Raw genomic sequence first — 18,375 nt, 5'->3', positions numbered from 1 at the left:
GAACTAGTTCTTCCTAGTTTGACACGATACTGAAATACTGAGGGGGGGGGGGGGGGGGGCCATGCAAGGACACTGGGTGCAGGGAGATGGAGGGGAGGTTCAAGACTAAATATCCCGAGAGATTAAAAGTCAATTGTTTTAAAAGAGTGGCAGAGCATCAACAGATGGCTTGTCCCACTGCCCAGTTTTCATTTCCATTAACGTCAGTCCAGTAACACAAAGTCCCAATTCACGATGGTCCGATTTTCTATGATTGCCAAGAAGCATTTGCACCCTGGGATCTCAGTGTCAAATTTCAAAACCAAATATCCTTTTGTTCACTATAAATATTTGACGTACCGTATCCTGTCCTCATCTGTGAGCCCGACTTCTAGGCAGCGGCATCCATTGATTACAAGCATTCTCCAGGTGGAAGGAATAAAATTCCAACTGGATCAATATTGATCAATAATTGGCAGGATTGGAGCATCTGGCGCTGGCAGCTCTGACTGGGCTTGTGGATGGATGGGCTTCACAGGAAACTATTGCGCATATCTCTGATGGATTGACAATGGTGGAAGGCGTTGAAGAAAGATGAATAGACAGAGAGGGAATAAACATCAGATGAGTGCAGGCGAGAGAAGTGGTCAAGAAATTTTTGTTTTTTTTTGTGAATAAAAGCTCAAGAAAAAGTTTGGCACAAAACGTCGGAGTAACCCGGCGGGTCAGGCAGCATCTCTGGAGAAAATGGATAGGTGATGTTTCTGGTCAGGACCCTTCTTCAGACTTAAGAACAGGTTGTTATTTTGTTCTAATTATGAGTAGGTTTGACATTGTGCTCTGCATGTCTGTTGCATTCTTTGTTGTCAACCCGTGTTCTAGTCAACCTCAACCAAGGAGGGGAATCGAGAACTAGAGGACATGGGTTTAAGGCGAGGGGAGGAAAGATTTAATAGGAATCTGAAGGGGATAACTTTTTTACACAAAGGGTGGTGGGTGTACGGAATGAGCTGCCAGAGGAGGTAGTCGAGGCAGGTATTATCACAACGTTTAAGAAAGCTACACGGATGGGACATGTTTAGAGGGTTACGGGCCAAATGCAGGCAGGTGGGACTAGTGTAGATGGGACATGTTGGCCGGTATGGGCAAGTTGGGTCGAAGGGCTGAAAGTCTCTATGACTCTAAATGGTGGCAGAAATCAGAGAAAGACCTTGGGCCAGTGGACATCATGTTGAGCTCTTTTGATACTACTTGTACACCAGGTCGACCTGTAATGTACCTAGGCATAAACCAGTACTCAATTTTACACAGATTTCACTGAAATTGGCAGATAAAAGGAAGGAATCATTGTTCTACCCCCACTTAACATCTAACTTGCTTTCTCACAATATTGATTTAATTCTAGGACATGGATCAGACCAGAATCTAATCTCTCACTATTTCATTCCGATCACGTGGGTGAATAATTAACACCCTGTTCATTTACCCAGTCGTTTTGGCAATTGATTCCAAATCAATGACTTTAACATTTAGCCTTTGGGAGGGTCCACAATCTCGATGACCCTGTCTAGCAACAAAGTAAACGGAGTGATGTTAAAGAGAAGCCTTTGACCAAGGAAAAAAAAACGCGACCTTAACGTTTTATGTGTTGTGAATTGAGAAATCACCGAAGGTCATAAACTGCGTGTGAAGGGAGAACACGATTGTTGTGAGATGTTCTGTCACACTCTTTAAATGTGTTTATGGTCTCGTTGCCATTTTTTGCTGTTGTACTGTTGTGATATGAAATGTGCATCTTCTCTTTTGCAAGTTGCTAACTCCGTCCTCTTCTGATGCAGGTCATTGCACTCTATCTGTCCGTGGGGAAAAGTGTGAGTGATATCACTAGAGCAGCAGGCTGTTGTTAGACGATGGATGCACTGTGCTTGTGCCTTGCTGGGGGAGGGGGCTTTGCCCTTCACTTCAGGCTGATGGACTGACGATTAACTGCAGGGTTTAGTTTGACAAAGAGACACAAGTTGCTCCAGCAGTGGAACTTTCACCAAAAGATCACAAGCTCCAAAAAAACATTGAAATATTTCTAAAACATCCAATGGAAAGTCACTTTTCTATTCGTACAAAAATTCAAAAATTCTATTAACCGTCCTACCTGCACTTAGGGAACTGGGGGGGGGAATTTGGATTTGTGATCCAGCGAGACACTATTTCAAGAGCCCAGCTCCTAAACATTTAGAGAATTAATTCCTTCCCCCCTTTTTAGATATCCTTCACCAGTTGAGAGAATTGACAGATTATTTGTTCACAGGTAGTTTCTTCCCAGCTGTCATCAGGCAACTGAACCATGCTATCAAGTGCAGTCCTGAGCTGCCATCTACCTCATTGGAGACCCTCGGACTATCTTTAATCAGACATTACTGAACTTTATTTTGCACTAGACATTATTCCATGTATCATGTATCTGTACACTGTGGACGGCTCGATTGTAATCAGGTATTGTGTTTCCGCTGACTGGCTGGCTGGCATGCAACAAAAAACTTTTCACTGTACCTCGGTATAGGTGACAATAAACTTGTATCATCAATAGTATTAAAATAATAATAATAATAATAATAAATTACATTTATATAGCGCTTTTCATACACTCAAAGACGCTTTACAGGGATTTAAAGAACATAGGGAAGTGAATAAATAGATAAATAAGTAAACGAACAGAGAAAGGAGACAGAAGGTGAGGTGACCTTCAGTGGTTGAAGGCAGTACTGAACAGGTGAGACTTCAGTGATATTTTGAATGTGGTGAGTGAGGAGGAGTCTCTGACGGTTTGGGGTAGTGAGTTCCATAGGGTGGGAGCAGCGATGGAGAAAGCCCTGTCCCCCAGGATCTGAGTTTGGTCCGGATGGGGGGGGATAGGAGATTGGCAGCAGCAGAGCGGAGGGTGCAGGTGGGAGTGTGCCTGTGGAGGAGGTCAGTCAGGTAGGATGGGGCCAGGTTATGGAGGGCTTTGTAGGTCATGAGGAGGATTTTGTACTGGATTCTCTGGGGGATGGGGAGCCAGTGGAGTTTGTAAAGGACGGGGGTGATATGGTCACGGATCGGGGTGTGGGTGAGTAGACGGGCAGCGGAGTTTTGAATGTATTGAAGTTTACTGATGATTTTTGAGGGTGGGCCATAGAGGAGGCTGTTGCAGTAGTCCAGACGGGAGGTGATGAAGGCGTGGATGAGGGTTTCTGCAGCTGTGGAGGAGAGGGATGGAAATAGTAGGGATTTGTCCATCTACAGATTTTCCCATGCTGCCCCAGTAGAGTGTTTCTGCTTAACCAGAAATGCACGGGCTAATCTTACTGCTCCATAATACAGCTCAATTAAGTACCTGTGTGCCTGTCAGAGGAACTGCGTATGACTTGTATTGATACAATCATGCAACTTACTGAATAGTGAAAGGCTTGGATAGAGTGGATGTGGGAGAGTCTAGGACTATAGCCTCAGAATTAAAGGACGTTCCTTAAGGAAGACGAGGAGAAATTTCTTTAGACAGAGGGTGGTGAATCTGTGGAATTCTTTGCCACAGCGGCCATCAATGGATATTTTTAAGGCAGAGATAGACAGATTCTTGATTAGTACAGGTGTCAGGGGCGATGGGGAGAAGACAGGAGAATGGGGTTAGGAGGGAAAGATAGATCAGCCATGATTGAATGGTGGAGTAGACTTGATGGGCCGAATGGTCTAATTCTGCTCCTCTCACTTATGACCTTATGAAGTATCAGACCATTGATTTTCACCAGCATTGTTGTTCCCAGTGACAACAAGATGATATGGCAACTAATGAACTTAAATAGAGAAACAAGCTATCAATACGTAATGTGTAGTTTAGTAGGAAAGAAAACTGCAGATGCTGGTTTAAATCGAAAGTCGACACAAAATGCTGGAGTAACTCAGCGGGTCAGGCAGCATCTCTGGAGAGAAGGAATGGGTGACGTTTCGGGTCGAGACCCTTTTTATCGACTTTTTGTAGTTTAGTTTATAGTCACAAGGACAGTGAAAAGCAATTTTGTTGTGTGCTAACCAGTCAGCAGAAAGATTGTGCATGATTACAATCGAGCCGTCCACATTGTACTGATGCAGGATAACGGGAATAAATGACTTCCTTTCAATGCTATGATGTAAAAATACAGGAGTACTTCTTATTTTTTTTAAATAAATGCTTGGGGAATGAAAAGAGAAATAGGCTCAGGGTTCAGAATGTGTCCCACATCTGTGGAGACCCTAATGTTCATCGGATATTTGAGTCAATCATTGAAGAAGCAGGAGTTGTGAAGCTTACATCATGCTCAATGAATCTGATTGACATTTTTGAAAAGGTGATTCCAGTGGAACGTAGGAAACAGCCTTGTGGGTGTTATTTATATTGATCACTATAAGGTGTAGTTTAGTTTGGCGAAACAGCGTGGAAACAGGTCCTTCCATCCACCGAGCCCATGCCAACCAATGGTCACCCCGACACTCGTTCCATGTTATCCCAGTTCTGCATCCTACACACTAGGGGCAATTTACAGAAGCCAATTAACCGACAAACCTGCATGTCCTTGGAGTGTGGGAGGAAACCAGAGCAACCCAGACAAAACCCATTAGGTCACAGAGAGAACGTACAAACTCTGTACGGGCAGCACCCATAGTCAGGATCTCGGCAAATGGTAGGAATGTTGGAATAGTAAATTGGGATTAGTATTAGTGGGTTCTTGATGGTTCAAGCAGATGCTATGGGCCAAAGAGCCTGTGTGTGTGTGGCCATTAACATGCCATGGACAATGAGAGAAATTAATGAAAGATAAAATGGTGATAAAATGATGGTCTTTACTTCCCTGGACCAGAACAGAAGTCATGCATTAGGCATTAAAAGTCATGGTTAGATGGCAGCAGGTATAACATCAGCAGTTTGGGCGCAACACCTTACCAAGACCTTACCGCATCTTACCAAGGACACACAGGCCTTGGAGGAAGACAAACTTAAATACACCACCGCTTTCCAGATGGTGCAGAAAACCAGCAGATAGACAGAGACAGTCAACAGCTAGACAGAGAAAACCAGCAGATGGACAGAGAAAGCCAACAGCTAGACAGAGAAAACCAGCAGATAGACAGAGAAAGCTCTTGTGCCCGTGGGAGTCCAGGACCTGTGTTGAGCCTAAAGCTAGGGCCACACTTTGTAGAAGTGAAATTGGAAAGGACTTGGCACGCAAAGGGCGATAGAAGTTTGGAAACTCTTCTCCGCAAACTGAAATTAATCCTGGGTTAGACACAGAAAGCTGGAGTAACTCAGCGGGACAGGCAGCATCTCTGGAGAGAAGGAATGGCTGACGTTTCAGATCGAGACCCTTCTTCAGACTGTTAGTTGACAGTGGTAAATATACTTACTGGACATAATTCAAAATGGGATGGGCATGGGTATCAGATTAGCCACTATCCTTTTAAATGGCGGCATGGATCTGAAAGACAATGGTCTCCTCTTAACCTGTATTCCCACGTTCAGTTATCTTTGGCAACCTAACCTTACGCAGTGTGATTGTAGAGATAGCAAGTGCATTTCTGAACTGCTAGGTTGTTGGTCTAAGTTATAAGTAAACTTCAATGCCAGTCTTTTCCTGAAAAGAATACCACACAAATCCCCCACAATCTTAACGATTATCCATACACCAATAACAGCAAGGATCAGATACAACAGGGTTGGCTTTTATCTCTCCCTACTTTCTATTCCCTCCTCCCCATTTATTGCTTGATTTTAAAAAAGTTTACACTTCGTGAGTGTTAATAAAAAGTTCAGTACATTGGAAATAGTTTATTTAACGGCAATATTTACAAGGCCACAAACATCACCGCTTGTCTCCAGGTCCTGCTTTCCTTGGAGCCAGGCCTACTCCTTTGGTGCAGAAAGCGCCTAGATGTTTAATCTCTGCAGATATTTCTATGATGCTTATTTAATCTGGATGTGAAATTGAGTGTGCACTGGTGATTGTTCAGAATGCCCCATCACTAACACAGCTTTGCCAGTTTAACTCCACTGCTGAACCCTTGCTACCCCTGCATTGAGCTGTCGATGTGTGAGTTCACCTCCTCCCGCCCACATCTCTGTTTCCCCGGATGAGAGAGACACCCCCCTTTCCTCTTCCTTCCACCCAGCATTCTTCCTTCTCTTTTGCCCCCCCCCTTTGGTGGTGAATAGGAAGGGGACTACTTTGGCGGAGAACGCCCTAACATTATGGAAAGGTCTTTGCGGGCGTACCACAGTTTTTAACAAAGTGTGTTCCACTGATAAATCGCTCCGTTTCCTTTATGGGGAAAAATGCACTTGCAAAGAAAATTAATCGACTTTGCAAATTTCTGCCGTAAATGTCGATGGTTTGTGGAGTGGCTCCCATTTTTCTCGCCCTTGGGGGGAAAAAATACTGAGCTTTCTCTTAAGAAGTGAAAGAGATTCAAGTCCTGACGTAAGCACAGAGCAGATGTTGGATAAAGGTGAGATTGGTGCAATTCATCTCTGCAGCACGACTCCCCTAAAGTAACCCTGGACTGTCAATTAGTCCGCTAATCATCTGCTTTCGTTGTCTTCCGTGCGCACCGTAAAAGATAACCTTACTCCACAGGGGGGGGGGGGGGGTAAAAGAACACCTCATGATTTCTGAATGTTATTCATGCAATAATTTCTCCAGTTCTCTTTTCTTTTCAAATTAATGAATGGATTTTTCTTTATCCGTTTCCTGGCTGGTCATGTTCATGTTCATGTGCATAGAAGCAGCAGCTTGTGGGATCATTTACCGTGACCAGGCTTTATAATTTTGTGTTCTGCATGACTATGGTAGGCGGGTTGACCTTCGGGCAAGAGGTACTGCTGGTGTGGTTGTACGTACAGCACAAGAGGAGGACCAGCACCCTTCTGGCAGAGTGTGGCAGGGAGCAGGACCTGGTTCTCAGCTTGTACTCCATTGATGCTCAAACTACATGCTGTTATTGATATTGACTTCCCCAAAATAAAGAGAAAATAAAATGCCTCATAAGGCATTGTGCAGACACGTTAAATACAAGTGGCGGATGCAGAGAGAAGGTTTCAAAGGTCTTTTATTGTCACGTCTACCAAATAAGTTACAGTGATATTAGTAGATCGAGAGGGAGAGAGAGAGAGAGGGAGAGAGAGGGAGAGTGATGGAGGGAGAGAGAGAGGGAGAGAGAGAGTGGGAGAGAGAGAGTTTGAGAGAGAGAGAGGGAGATATAGAGAATGAGATAGAAGGTAGAGAGGGAGGGAGAGAGACGGAGGGAGAGAGATATGGAGAGTGAGATAGGGAGAGGGAGAGAGAGAGGGGGAGAGAGAGGGAGATAGAGAGAAAGAGATAGTGAGACCAAAAAAATGTAATAGAGAGAGAAAGAGATAGAGAGAGTGTGAGATAGAGACTGAAAGACAGAGGGAGACTGAGTGAGATAGAGAGACTCAGATAGAGATAGAGACAGAGAGAAAGGGAGATAGAGATAGAGACAGAGAGAAAGGGAGATAGAGAGACTGAGATAGAGATAGAGACAGAGAGAAAGGGAGATAGAGAGACTGAGATAGAGATAGAGACAGAGAGAAAGGGAGATAGAGAGACAGAGATCCCATTATTTCATTCAGCAATAGAGGAAACAAATTCAAGTTTAAAGATGATTTCAGGGCTGGAAAATGAGACTTACAGATGAATTATAATAAATCCTCAAAACCATATAGTCATTGCAACCTATTTCTAAAAAAAAAGTGCAGTCGAGTGGGAAATCGACATTAGGAAAGAAAATGACATTTTGGAAATCGACAATAGGAAAGAAAGAGGTGTAGTGTAGAAATCAGTGGCCAGGTCCCACCCTCCATCTACACCAAGATCACGGATAAAACATCCCTGTCCCTTGCCACGGCTGACCTGTCAGAGTAGATATGGCAGTGGCAGCGTTATCAATATGAAGCCATGCTTCTTGCATAAGACCTTTGCTGAACTCTGCCGCTGTGAAGTGGTGAAAGCCATTCACCAGATATTGCAGCTGGTGCAGGTGGGATTATCCGTGTCAGCGACCTTGGTTCAAGGAGTCACTGCAGAGAGCAGTCTCTGGGCCACGTGAACGTCAACGGGGATTGAGAGCGTCAGATTCCAGCAGGTTATAGCTGAGACAAAGTTTACCAGAGGGAGCCTCCAACAGTGTAAATGGTGCCAGCACTGCTTCAGGTGCTGCTGGCAAAATGCTGACTTGCATGAACGTCTCGGCAGAGAAGGAATAAAGCTGGGAGAACCAGTCTCTGCACCTGCCCCAGGTGTGACAGCCTGGCAGCGGGCTGCCTGCCCGCACCCCCTGTTAGACTGGCGACATTGGTCTGTGGTGCCAACTCAACTACCATGACACCTCCAGCGACCGGGCATGGTGTCTTGTGCGTTGGAGAAGCCAGAGCAGTTTCCCCAGCGTCAAGCCAACACATGAGTGCCCTTGAGGCATTTAAAGGAGGGTTTGCTCTTCTGGAAGCCCATGCGGGTAGATTCATGGATGAATTGTAACGGCAAGGGGCAGGAGTCTAAACGTTTGTCTTGTGTCCAACCCCAGGTGGAGTATGAGGGGCTCAAGCACGAGATCAAGCGACTGGAGGAGGAGACGGTGTTGCTCAACAGCCAGCTGGAGGATGCCATCCGGCTGAAGGAGATCGCCGAGCACCAGCTGGACGAGGCGCTGGAGACGCTGAAGAACGAGCGGGAGCAGAAGAATACCCTGCGCAAGGAGCTCTCGCAGTACATCAACATGAGCGACAGCATGTACAACACCCACATCAACATCGCCGTGGACGGCCTGAAGTTCCCCGAGGATGGCGGCGAGCCCAACAACGAGGACAAGGTCAACGGCCACATCCACGGCGCCCTGGTCAAGCTCAACAGCGACTACCGGCCCGCCAGCAGGAAGACCGACAGCCCCGCGCTCGTCTCCGACCTCTTCAGTGAGCTCAACATCTCAGAAATGCAAAAGCTGAAGCAGCAGCTGATGCAGGTACTTGCACCTGTCATTCTGCCCATTCTCTTCCACTTCCTCCTCCAGTTTTTCTTCCTCAGCTTCTCCGCTATCCTGCCCCCGTCATCTTTCCTTCTCATTTATCCTTTTACGTTCTTCTCATCTTTCCTGCTGCGCTAACTCCCTCCCTCCCTCCCTCCCTCCCTCCCTCCCTCCCTCCCTCCCACCCACCCTCCCTCTCTCCCTCCCTCCATCCCTCCCTCCCTCCCTCCCTCCCACCCTCCCACCCTACCTCCCTCCCTCCCTCCCTCCTTCCCTCCCTCCCTCCCACCCTCCCTCCCTCCCTCCCTCCCTCCCTCCCTCCCTCCCTCCCTCTCTCCCTCCCTCCATCCCTCCCTCCCTCCCTCCATCCCTCCCACCCTCCCACCCTACCTCCCTCCCTCCCTCCCTCCTTCCCCCCCTCCCACCCTCCCTCCCTCCCTCCCTCCCTCCCTCTCTCCCTCCCTCCCTCTCATATCAGTCGTCACCTATGTGCATTCCTGTTCAGTGAAGAGCCCTGCAGACATCCTCTCCTCAAGGAAATCCACCTGCGTCCACAATGTCTCCCGTCACTCCTGCTCGACAAATAAAGCAGTTGTTGGTGTACCTGCAGCCTGTGACGTGACCCACTCATTACAGGAGTTTGGTTAAGTTTAGTTTTGATATACAGCGCAGACACAGGCCCTTCGACCCGTCGAGTCCGCGCCGATCAGCGATCCCCGCACACCAAGATTATCCTACACACACAAGGGACAATTCACAATTATACCAAGCCAATTAACCTGCAAACCTGCACGTCTTTGGAGTGTGGGGGGAAACCGGAGGAAACATGCGCATGTCACGGGGAGAATGTACAAAATCCGTAAAGACAGCACCCCGAGTCAGGATCCAACCCAGGTCTCTGGTGCGATAAGGCGGCAACTCTGCCCCTGTGCCAGATGGGGAACGAGTAGAGGCGTTATTTTATGTTCAGTTTTCTCCATTGCAGTATCACAAAACACCATTATCGTGCCCCATAGATCCACAGACTTCCACCGATATCCCCCGTGGTACCACATTAGGACATTTTTATGTCATTCAAGGTGAGGATCCAAACACAAAATCTACTCAATGGTTAATCTTTCCCCACTGTTCTAAAGTGAATATGGAACAGCACAAGAACCTTCAGCCCACAATGTCCGTGCCAAACATGATGCCAGGTTCCACTCAACCCCTCTGTCTGCACCTGGTCCATATCCCTGTGTAGCCACGTGTCTATCCACAAGCCTTAAATGCCTCCGTTGTATCTACTTCCACTACTTTCTTGATTAGTACGAGTTGTCAGGGCTTATGGGGCGAAGGCAGGAGAATGGGGTTGAGTGGGGAAAATAGATCAGCCATGATTGATTGGCGATGTAGACTTGATGGGCCAAATGGGCTAATTCTACTCCTAGAACTTATGAACTTATGAGCAGCATGTTCCAACACAGGCATCACCTCAATTCACCTTAAAGAGACCTCTAGTCTTTAGCATGTCTTTCCTATTTATGGCTTTCACAGTTTTATATATTTCTATTAGGTCTCCCTCAATGTCTGACCCTCCTAAGAAAACGATCCAAGTTTGTCCAAGCTCTCCTGAAAGCTAATGCCCTCTGAGGCAGCATTTTGGTGAACTCTTTCCAAAGCCTCCACATTCTCCCTGTGATGGGGAGATCATTACGGCCCACACAATGCTCCAAATGTGGCCTGGCCACTGTGCAACATGACGCCCTGACTCTTGTACTCAGTATCCCGACCGATGAAGGAAGCATATCAAAAGCCTTCTTTACCACTCCATCTCCTTGTGTGGCTACTTTCAGAGAACTATGAACCTAGATCCTTCTGCACATCGTTGCTGTTAAGGTCCCTGCCACTTTCCCCTCACATTGGGCCTGCCAAAGTGCAACACCTCACAAACGTGGCCACATTCAACTTCAGCTGCCATTTCTCTGCCCACATCTGTAACCGATGTACACATCTGTAACCCATGTCCATACTGCTGTGTCCTTTGACAACCTTCTTCACTCTCCGCAACTCCCCCAACATTTGGTGTCACGTCCGAGGATCTGATAGTTTATAAAATGACGAGAGGCATAGGTTCAATTCAGCTCAGTTTCCGTTCAGTTTAGACACGGTAGGGAGGGTGAGAATCACTTTCCCAGGGTGACAATGCTAATTACGAGAGGGGGCAAAGGCACAAGGTAAGAGGGGGAACGTTTAACGGAGATGTGCGGGCCAATATTTAATGACACGTAGAGCGGTAGATGTCTGGAACACTCTGTCAGGGGGTTGTGGTGGAAGCAGATACAATAGTAAGAGGTTTTTAGATAGACATGCAAATGAATGAATGAATGAATGAATGAATGAATGAATGAATGAATGAATAGGTTTATTGGCCAAGTATGTGCATGTACAAGGAATGTGTCTCGGTGCTCCGCTCACAAATGACAACACAAACATACAGTTAACAATTAAGAATAAAGCATAAACACATCAAAACAATAAGGATACACCATTACGGACTAAAAATGTGGGTAAAAATAAACCAGAGCAAAAAAGAGACTCCAGACTACAGAATATGCAGGTAATGGAGGGATATGCATCATATGCAGTCAGAAGGGTTTAGTTTAATTGGGCATCATGTTCAGCATGGACATCATTGCCCAGAGGGCTTGCTCCTGTGCTCTACTGTTCTACGTTCTGGTAAATATTCTCGGAAGCTGTAAACACTACTTTGTGTTTTCGCTAAATGGATTTAGCTGATCCTATCGTAGAGGAAACAGGGAGAAAAGAATTCCAATCATCTAAACAGTTTTACTTGTTTTACAAGAGTTGAACTTTCAGTAAAAGAGCTGAAATGTTGAGCATGAAGTTTAGTTTCAGATGACCACTGTGGTCATGATCTTGGTCATTCTGGATGTACCCAATACCATGCACACCCATACTATCAAGCGCAGAAACAGGCCCTTCAGCCCACCAAGTCTGTGATCACCCCGTACACCAGCAATACCCTACACACCAGGGACGATTTCCAAAAATCCAAAATCCAAAATATCTTTATTTGTCATTCGTTCAGAACGAGATTACTTAGCCAGCAGTACAAAAAACACAAGACACAACCCCAACACAAACATCCATCACAGTGACTCCAAACACCCCCTCACTGTGATGGAGGCCAAAAACTTCCCCTCTCTCTTCCCCCATGCCCCTCCCACGTACAGACAACTCGACCCCTACCGAGGCGACCGACCCGCACAGCCCCTGCAAGGAGATGGAAAGTCCCACGGCCGAGCCGCGCCGGGCGCTGTTCAGTCCCGTGGCCACGCCGCGCTGGAAAGTCCCACGGCCGAGCCGCGCCGGGCGCTGTTCAGTCCCGTGGCCGCGCCGCACCGGGCGATGGAAAGTCCCGCGGCCACGCCGCGCTGGAAAGTCCCGCGGCCGAGCCACGCCGGGCGCTGTTCAGTCCCGTGACCACGCCGCACCGGGCGATGGAAGGCCCCGCGGCCGCACCGGGCGCAGTTCAGTCCCATGGCCGCGCCGCACCGGGCGATGGAAGGCCCCGGGGAAGAGACCTAAAAAAATAAAGATTTCCCCCCCCCCCCCACATACACCCCCCCCACATACACCCCCCCCCCACATACACCCCCCCCCACATACACCCCCCCCCCCACATACACCCCCCCACACATACACCCCCCCCCACATACACCCCCCCCCCACATACACCCCCCCACACATACACCCCCCCCCCACATACACCCCCCCCACATACACCCCCCCCACATACACCCCCCCCACACATACACCCCCCCACACATACACCCCCCCCTCACACATACACAACCAAAACAAAACACCCCAACACCAACACACAAACAAAAAAAGGACAAAGGACAGACAGACTGTCAGCGAGCCGCAGCCGTTAGGCGCTGCCACACGTGACAATGTTTACAATGTTTATCAAAGCCTACAAACCTGTATGTCTTTGGAGTGCGGTTGGAACGCAGAGCACGAGGGGAACACCCACGTGGGTCACGGGGAGAATGTACAAACTCTGTACAGCCCCTGCAGTCAGGATTGAAAGGGGTCTCTGGCGCTGAGAGGCAGCAACTCTACCGCTGCGCCACCGTGCCGCCCCATGTGCTGGGGGGGAGATGGGCTCGTGACTTCATCCGTTCTCTCCACCGTCACCACAGAAGACGCACAATCCCAGAGCGCAGGTGAAAGGCCGCGCTCCCACCACGGTCCCAGACCTTCAACGAGGTTTGGGAAGACCCTGGTTATCGCCGGCCGACAAATCCCCCGACCCCACTCATGTGCGTGTTCTGCCGTCTGTGAGCTCCCGTGAGTCACTCCCTCCCACCAGACCACTGTGCAGAGTGCAGAGCAGAGAGATCGCCACCTCATCAGCCACCTCTGCCCAACATCTTCACCCACTGAGGGAATCATTAAACTGTTGGACTTCACACCCGCGGCGATCCAAAGTTCAAGTTAATGGAGGCCGGAACATATCTATGGGTTCTGAAGAACTTCATAGAGTTTGCAGGTACGTATCAACACCTGGACTCTGCAGCAGGATTAAAATGATCACTACAGCGGAAGTTATTGAGATGTGGACTTTGAACATTGAATATTGTCTCCTGGGTGTGGAATCAAATGACCTCTTGCAGAAAAACCGATGCAGAATTCTTCCAGAAGAAACATCATGAATTTCTACAGTGCTTTCTCAATGTCCCGAACAGTTCATTGTGGCTAAAGGTCCTTATAATTCCAGTCATTTATTTTGTGGCAATGAAGGTTGGAGAACATACCTTCTCGCTCTGCTCTAGAAACCGTGCACTCTGTTCATGGGCTACTGATTCTCAGCCGTGATATCACTGTAGAAATTCATCATGTATCTTCTACATAGGTTTTTCTTCCAAGTTCTACTTACAAAGGGGCACTTGAGAGATATCAAACATGTATTAATAACATGTATTAGACACCACTTCAACAGATTTCATTGCCTTCTTATAACTCCGAAAATGCCCATGACACCCATTCCACTTTCTAAAGAGCACATGTAACAGGTTCAAGCAATGGGCTGCAGTCCAGGTTTTGTCTAGTTTAGTTAAGAGATACAGCACGGAAACAGGCCCTTCAGCCAACCGAACCCACACCGACCAGCAATCCCCTGCACATTAACACTATCCTAAGCACACTAGGGACAATTTTACATTTATGTACCAAGCCAATTAACCTACAAACTGTACGTGTGTGGAGTGTGGGAGGAAGCCGAAGATCTATGGGAAAGCCCACGCAGGTCACGGGGAGAACGTACAAACTCCGTACAGACAGCACCCGTGGTCAGGTATGGACCTGGGTCTCTGGCGATGTGAGGCAGCAACTCTACCGCTGCGCCACCGTGTCGCCCTGAGATGTGTGAGGCTGAGAGTGTTTGCTTGGTAAATAACTCGTCTTGTTTGACTGCAGGTGGAGCGGGAGAAGTCTATGCTGATGGTCAACCTTCAGGAGTCTCAGAGGCAGCTGGAGCACACCAAGGGGGTCCTGAGCGAGCAGCACGAGAGGGTTCACAGCCTGACGGAGCACGTCAACGCAATGCGGAGGCTCCAGGTCAACAAGGACTTGACCGACCTGGAGAACGAGAAAGGGCGTGAGTCCGGGGAGGAGACGCACGACTACGAGGTGGATATCAACGGGGTGGAGATCCTGGAGTGCAAGTACAAGGTGGCCATCACCGAGGTGATCGACCTCAAGGCGGAGCTGAAGAGCCTGAAGGAGAAGTACAACAAGTGCGTGGAGACCTACACCGAGGAGAAGGCCAAGTACGAGAGCCGGGGACAGGAGCTTGTCAAGCAGGTGAGCTGCCTGGAGAAGATGAACAAGGAGTACAACGACAAGGTCTCGCACTTCGAGACGGAGATCAAGTCACTGACGGTGATGTCGAACGAGGGCCACAACACGTTGAACAGGGCGCAGGATGAGCTGGTGACCTTCAGCGAGGAGCTGGCCCAGTTGTACCACCACGTATGCCTGTGCAACAACGAGACGCCCAACAGGGTGATGCTCGACTACTACAGGCAGAGCAGGGTGACCCGCAGCGGCAGCTTGAAGGGTCCTGATGACCTGCGTGCCGTACTGTCTCCCCGCCTGGCCCGCCGCGGCCTCCCCTCCTCCACCGTCGACCCCCGCAGCTCCCCGGACCCCCCGCCCAAAGAGGGGAGCGATGGCGGCGGCGGCAGCGGGCAGCAGAGTCCCACCAAGCCCGCCAACGTCCCGCCCTCCTTGCCCGTCTCCGACCCCGGCGACCTCCGCAAGGAGCCCATGAACATCTACAACCTGAACGCCATCATCCGCGACCAGGTCAAGCACCTGCAGAAGGCGGTGGACCGCTCGCTGATGCTCTCCCGCCAGCGAGCCGCTGCCAGGGAGCTCGCCCCCTTGATCGATAAGGACAAGGAGGTGCTGATGGAGGAGATCCTCAAGCTGAAGTCACTGCTCAGCACCAAGCGTGAACAGATCGCCACCCTGCGCACTGTCCTCAAGGCCAACAAGCAGGTAACCACAGCCACACTGTCACAGGGCCACGAGGAACACGAGCAGGAGGAGGCCATTCAGCCCAGCACGGCTATACATAGAGTAGGAGGAGGAGGCCATTCAGCCCAGCACGGCTATACATAGAGTAGGAGGAGGAGGCCATTCAGCCCAGCACGTCTATACATAGAGTAGGAGGAGGAGGCCATTCAGCCCAGCACGTCTATACATAGAGTAGGAGGAGGAGGCCATTCAGCCCAGCACGTCTATACATAGAGTAGGAGGAGGAGGCCATCCAGCCCAGCACGTCTATACATAGAGTAGGAGGAGGAGGCCATTAGGCCCTTCGAGCCAGCACCGCCCTTCATTGTGATCATGGCTGATCATCCACAATCAGTAACCCGTGCCTGCCTTCTCCCCATACCCCTTGATTCCACTAGCACCTCGAGCTCTATCTAACTCTCTTTTAAATTCATTCCAGTGAATTGGCCTCCACTGCCCTCTGTGGCAGAGAATTCCACAAAAACATTTTTTCTGCACCACCTCGACTCCATCCCATGTACCCATCACCCTCCATGCAAAAAAAGTCGCCCTGCATGTTCCTGTTAATCTTTCCCCTCTCACCTGAGAAACATAGAAAGTGCAGGAGTAGGCCATTCGGCCCTTTGAGCCAGCACCGCCATTCAATATGATCACGGCTGATCATCTAACATCAGTACCTTAAGCCTATGTGCTCTGGTTCTGGATGCCCCTGCACTGGGGAGGTAGAGCCGAGCTATTCCCCTCATGATCGTGTACACTCACCTTGCTGCCTCGGGCTGGGGGAGGGGGAAGTTACACCTGCAATCCTGAAGTGTTGGGATGAGCTATGTCAACTGTGGATGGAACAAGCATTCATAAGGTCACAAGTGATGGGAGCAGAAGTAGGCCATTCGCCCCATCGTCTACTCCGCCATTCATTCATGGCTGATCTATCTCTCCCTCCTAACTCCATTCTCCTGCCTTCTCCCCATAACCCCTGATACCCATGCTAATCAAGAATCTATCTATCTCTGCCTTAAAAATATCCACCGACTTGGCCTCCACAGCTGTCTGTGGCAAAGAATTCCACAGATTCACCACCCTCTGACTAAAGACATTTCTCCTCATCTCCTTCCTAAAAGTACGTCCGTCAATTCTGAGGCTCTGACCTCTAGTCCTAGGCTCTCCCACTAGTAGAAACGCCCTCTCCACATCCACTCTATCCAAGCCTTTCACTATTCTGCATGTTTCAATGAGGCCCCCTCTCATTCTTCTAAATCCCAGCGGCTACATGCCCAGTCAAACAGTTGGTCCCAGGTTCGATCCTGACCTGTGCAGAGTTTGTATGTTTAGTTTAGTTTAGTTTATTGTCACGTGTACCGAGGTACAGTGAAAAGCTTAGATAAACACAAAAAGCTGGAGTAACTCAGCGGGTCAGGCAGCATCTCTGGAGAAAAGGAATAGGTGACGTTTCGGATCGAGACCCTTCTTCAAACCTATTCCTTTTCTCCAGTGTCGCTGTCTGACCCATTGAGTTACTCCAGCTTTTTGTGTCTATCTTTGTTTTAAACCAGCATCTGCAGTTCCTTCCTACACAGGGAAAGCTTTATCGGCGTTTACATTTAGTTCCCACTAACATGGTTTAAGTGCACACTTTTCACGCCTTGTCCCTTGTATCCTCGCTGGAACCGACTGCACTACTGCCCTTTGTTGGAAACTGTAGCAACCTCCAGTTGGAACAATTATAAAGTCACCCTTTAAAACGCCAGCAACCCCTCGTTATTTATTAATAGCTTTGCTCAACTTGCCTTCCATCTCAACAGGATATTGATTCTTTGGTCAGTTCAGTTTAGTTTATTGTCACGTGTACCAAGGTACAGCTCGGCAAAAATATGCCTGGACATAAATACAATCTCCGGTTAGTACAGTATTCACAGAACAGCCCAAATGCAAGAGGCACTATTTTGGAATCAATGTGGACAGAAGAAAGAGAGGAAGCCAGAGGAACTGTGACTCATACTGGGGCCCTGGTTACTTAGTCCAAAGAGAATTCACTTGCTATTCGCAACTGAGTTACATATCTTCAGGTTTTGACAGCGACGTGAAGGCGGGAGACATATTCAATTGTGAAAATTAGTGAAGAAAATGATACAAGGACTTAGATGGGTTGAGTAAAACTGTTGCAGAAGATGCAGAGGGTTGGAATAACTCAACGGATCAGGTAGCAAGTCTGAGGAAGGTCGACCCAAAACGTCACCCATTCCTTTTCTCCAGAGATGCTGCCTGACCTGCTGAGTTACGCCAGCTTTTTGTGTCTTATCTTCGGTTTAAACCAGTATCTGCAGTTCCTTCCTACACGTGTCTGGAGAACATGGATAGGCGACGTTTTGGGTCAGGACCCTACTTCAGACTGATGGGAACTTATTCAGAAGTTTTGGCGTGATGAAGAATGGCTTTATTAAAGTCGGGAAGGTGTTTGACCAGGAGAGGGATTTCTAAGTGGTGGTGAACCCATCCATGCTGTGTTGGCCTGCATCTTCCAGATTGTAGATGTAGGAAGTGGTCATACAGCATGGAAACAGGCCCTTCATCCCAACGTAACCACGCCGACCAACATGTCCCATCTACACTAGTCCCACCTGCCTGCGTTTGGCCCATATCCCTCTAAACCTGCCCTATCTATGTATCTGTCTAAATGTAGCTTCAATGTTGCGATAATAAATGTCTCAACTACCTCTTCTGACAGCTCGTTCCATACACCCGCCACACTTTGTGTAAAAAAGT

At 48.5% G+C, this 18,375-nt stretch overlaps 1 protein-coding gene across 2 annotated transcripts in view; it reads left to right on the top strand.

The window, feature by feature from the left end:
• The window catches only part of LOC144603532 (protein bicaudal D homolog 1-like), a 159,180-nt gene that overhangs the window by 101,623 nt on the left and 39,182 nt on the right, over positions 1-18,375 (top strand). For both annotated transcript variants that reach the window (XM_078416859.1, XM_078416858.1), the window contains exons 4-5: positions 8,584-9,018; positions 14,509-15,594. In XM_078416859.1, coding sequence (XP_078272985.1) covers positions 8,584-9,018; positions 14,509-15,594 — 1,521 coding nt within the window. The remainder of the gene's footprint in view (positions 1-8,583; positions 9,019-14,508; positions 15,595-18,375) is intronic.

This window comes from Rhinoraja longicauda, chromosome 20, assembly GCF_053455715.1.
Source record: "Rhinoraja longicauda isolate Sanriku21f chromosome 20, sRhiLon1.1, whole genome shotgun sequence".
Lineage (NCBI taxonomy): Eukaryota > Metazoa > Chordata > Chondrichthyes > Rajiformes > Arhynchobatidae > Rhinoraja > Rhinoraja longicauda.
Note: the sequence above shows the minus strand (reverse complement) of the source record. Positions and strands in the feature narration are given on the sequence as shown.